This window comes from Cibotium barometz, chromosome 64 (assembly GCF_041138505.1).
Source record: "Cibotium barometz isolate CiBa-2024 chromosome 64, ASM4113850v1, whole genome shotgun sequence".
Classification (NCBI taxonomy): Eukaryota; Viridiplantae; Streptophyta; class Polypodiopsida; order Cyatheales; family Cibotiaceae; genus Cibotium; species Cibotium barometz.
In genome coordinates this window covers 8757141-8760303 of record NC_141109.1, presented here as the reverse complement: position 1 = coordinate 8760303, position 3163 = coordinate 8757141, and the positions used below count along the sequence as shown (strand labels likewise).

Genomic DNA, 3163 nt, shown 5'->3' with positions numbered 1-3163 from the left:
TAACATAACACAAGCACAAGGTGGTGATGTGAAATGAATTTATTCCTTTCAATGAAAGCCCTTTTTTACCAAAGTAAAATGCAACTGCATACTATCCAGTAGGTCCTTTTTACGACATTTTCTACTTTTAATTATTTGGCATTTTTTCTTCACATTTTGAATTTTCAATTGGCAATGTGCAACGATTGTGACATGCAGAAAAGCAAATGTTAATTTTAGCATATCGTTAAGACATGTTATCCTTGCCAGAGTTTTTAGCATGTCATGCAAGGAGCGCTAGTATTATGCTCGTCTTGCTTTGGAAATTCATGTTATTCTTGAGGACATCAAATTCTGTTGCAATGCCCACCCCTTTGTACCTATTTTCCCTTAACATAAATCTCTCTAATCATGTTGTTATTTATCAATCTAATTCCTGTAGTGTTGCATTGATATTTAAAAAGATACCACGGACAGTAAATTTTAAAGAATGATAGTATAGTAGTACACACACTGACTCTGCCCCTGCCCCTGCCCCTGCCCTCACTAGCGCAGGGGCACGCAGATTAACAAATTAGATTTTAGCGGATGCTGCGTAGCCACGGTAAATCTCTCTCTCTCTCTCTCTCTCTCTCTCTCTCTCTCACTCACTCGCGCAGGGGCACGCAGATTAACAAATTAGATTTTAGCGGATGCTGCGTAGCCACGGTAAATCTCTCTCTCTCTCTCTCTCTCTCTCTCTCTCTCTCTCAATCAATGTGCCCCTCATTGCTTGCAGTTTCGGAAGAAGTTTACAAAGACCCATTCACATATACAGATTACTTAAAGTTTTTCTTCAAAGTAGAAAAACACCACAACCTTCACAAACCTTATACAAAAAAACTTCCCTTGTAAAACTTATCCAAAAAAACCTCCCTTCGTGACAAGGGTACATATAAGGGCTCTCCTCATTGTGTTGTAACAAGGCCTTCACCAGTTTATGGCTTCTTGACAATGACCACAGGACACTTGGCCTTGTGAGCGCAATAATCACTAACACTCCCAAGGAATGCCCTGCAATAGAAAGACAAAAGTTTTATTCGTGCACACAAGCCTTGATATCAAGAAAACAGCATTACCTCTTTTGAGGTACCATAGCCATGAGTACCAATAATCAAGGAACTGGAGAAACTTAACCTACATACCTCTTTAAGGCACCATAGCCATGACTACCAATAATCAAGAAAGCTGTGTGAAGCTTCTCAACCGCTTCGCATATAGCATCCCTAGGATCTCCAAGTGCAACCATTGTCTCAGTATCAAGCTGCATTTCAAAAAACCACCCCCCCACACTTTTTCTATTAATCCCTTTGATCACATCATGCAAAGAGAAGAAGTTCCTTCCTAAGCATGTGTATGTGATGTGTTCACTTTTGCACAAATTAGACCAAGTTGAAGAAGAGGGTATGGCAAATTAAAACATGAGTTAAATAGTATGTGAAGGTGATCCAGCTCTCTCTCTCTCTCTCTCTCTCTCTCTCTCTCCATAAGCACGGTGTAGGTGGTCCATGAAAGATTTCCACTGCCCATGTTGGGGCGATGTGGGCAGGGCCTAAGAGATGGAAGGCCATGCATGCCGTCCATGAAAGATCATCGCTGCCCATGTTTGGGCGATGTGTAAAGGCCCTAAGAGATGGAAGGCTATGTAGGCCATCCATGAACTGCTCATGTCTGGGAGATGAATAAAGGGCCTAAGAGATGGAATGCAATGTAGGCAGTCCATGAAAGATTTCCACTGCCCATGTTGGGGCGATGCGGCTAATGTGGGAAGGGCGTAAGACATGGAGGGCGATGTAGGCGGTCCAAGAAAGATTTCCCCTGCCCATGTTGGGGTGATGTGGGCAATGTGGGAAGGGCCTAAGAGATGGAAGGCGATGTACGCCGTCCGTGAAAGATAGTCACTGACCGTGTTTGGGCGATGTGTGCATGCTCCAAGGAAACATTTGAACTTGCTGTGTGTCCTGCAGGGGGCTAAGAGATGGACGGCTATGTAGTGCAAGATTTCCACTGCCCATGTTTGGGCAATGTGCAAAAGGGCCTAAAAGATGGAAGGCAAGCTGGTTGTGCCCTTCCTTGATTATTAAAAATTATTAAGAAAGATGTATCAAGGGCACCTGCATGCTTTTCTTCACAGATGGCTTTTGCAATCAGCAAAGAGAGAAGTATTAAGGGCACTTACATGCTTTTGATCACAAATGGCTTTTGCACGTAGCAGAACTTTCTTTGAGATCTCTTCTTGATGCTTCCTCACGGAGTCTAGTATTTCAGGTGTGATGTAAAAACCTGCAGGAGGATGGCCTTTAGTTGAGAACATCAAATGATTAGAATCTTAAAATCAAAACACAGAAAACAAATCATAAATTAAAACAAATTCAACAATTTCCGACCTAAGAACGCAGCAAACCCTAGATGAACTTACCAGGGCCTGCAGGTCCTACAAAGACCTGCGGGTGAGTTTGAACATGCAGGAGCACGATAAGGTCGGAGAACTTGCCGACGCTGCCGCTGTCAGGAGAGACGATGAGGTGGTCGACGGCCCACGAGAGAGCGAAGATGCTTTCGTCGCTCTCGTCCACAGCAACCAGGATCTTGCGGCGCTGAGGCACGGCCACTGCAGAACCTTCGTCGACTGCGGCTGCTGCCATGATTGTGGCCTAAGTAAGGGTAACAGCAAACAACCAAATGATGGAGATGGAGATGGAGACAGAGGAAAAAAGAAGAAGAAGAAGAAGAAGCTGCTGCTAAAGGGTCTGAGCTAGCTAGGGTTTCGGGAGAAGATACACTTGCAGCAGAAGAGGAAGGAGAAAACGGAGTGTTGAGAAGTTGGAAAGAGAGCTACTTCGTGCGTTTTGTGTGTGTGTGTGTGTGTGTGTGTGTGTGTGTCTGGGGGGTTTCTATAAGCTGTGCAGTCTCCCACGTGGCCATGCCAAATGCGCGCCTTGATTTGAGCCCATGGATTTGCTTGCCACGTTGTCACTTTCTTTTCCTCCACTTTCACGTTTTTAAAAACCGTCGAGTGCATGCATATCCATTCAAAGGTACATAAATGCATCTTTTTATCCTAGTCATAGTTAATACCCACTTAATTAATGGCTAAGCATCAACCTTAGCATTAAGGTGGCTTTTCGGACCCATTATCTATACA

The 3163-nt window shown here is 44.0% G+C and overlaps 1 protein-coding gene across 2 annotated transcripts; it reads right to left on the bottom strand.

Annotated features, from left to right (window-relative positions):
* Positions 1–747: 747 nt before the first annotated feature.
* Positions 748–2870, bottom strand: LOC147603279 (universal stress protein PHOS34-like). Of its 2 annotated transcripts, none has more exons than XM_086796665.1 (4): positions 2438–2870; positions 2198–2316; positions 1164–1282; positions 748–1032 (listed from the first exon to the last, which is right to left on the bottom strand). In XM_086796665.1, exons 1-4 carry the CDS (start codon positions 2661–2663, stop codon positions 957–959), a joined length of 540 nt encoding a protein of 179 aa, XP_086652791.1. In that variant the 5' UTR covers positions 2664–2870; the 3' UTR covers positions 748–956. The 2 variants fall into 2 exon arrangements, with proteins under 2 accessions (XP_086652791.1, XP_086652792.1); XM_086796666.1 differs by having other exon boundaries at positions 2198–2301.
* Positions 2871–3163: the final 293 nt, after the last annotated feature.

What these genes read in the sequence shown, in the direction of transcription:
- LOC147603279 (XM_086796665.1), bottom strand. Translation starts at nt 2,663, where the DNA reads ATGGCAGCAGCCGCAGTCGACGAAGGTTCTGCAGTGGCCGTGCCTCAG. An exon ending in TGTAGGACCTGCAGGCCCTG is followed by an intron (nt 2,317 to 2,437) that starts GTAAGTTCATCT and finishes TCTCAACTAAAG; the next exon opens with GCCATCCTCCTGCAGGTTTT. An exon ending in CCATTTGTGATCAAAAGCAT is followed by an intron (nt 1,283 to 2,197) that starts GTAAGTGCCCTT and finishes TTTGAAATGCAG; the next exon opens with CTTGATACTGAGACAATGGT.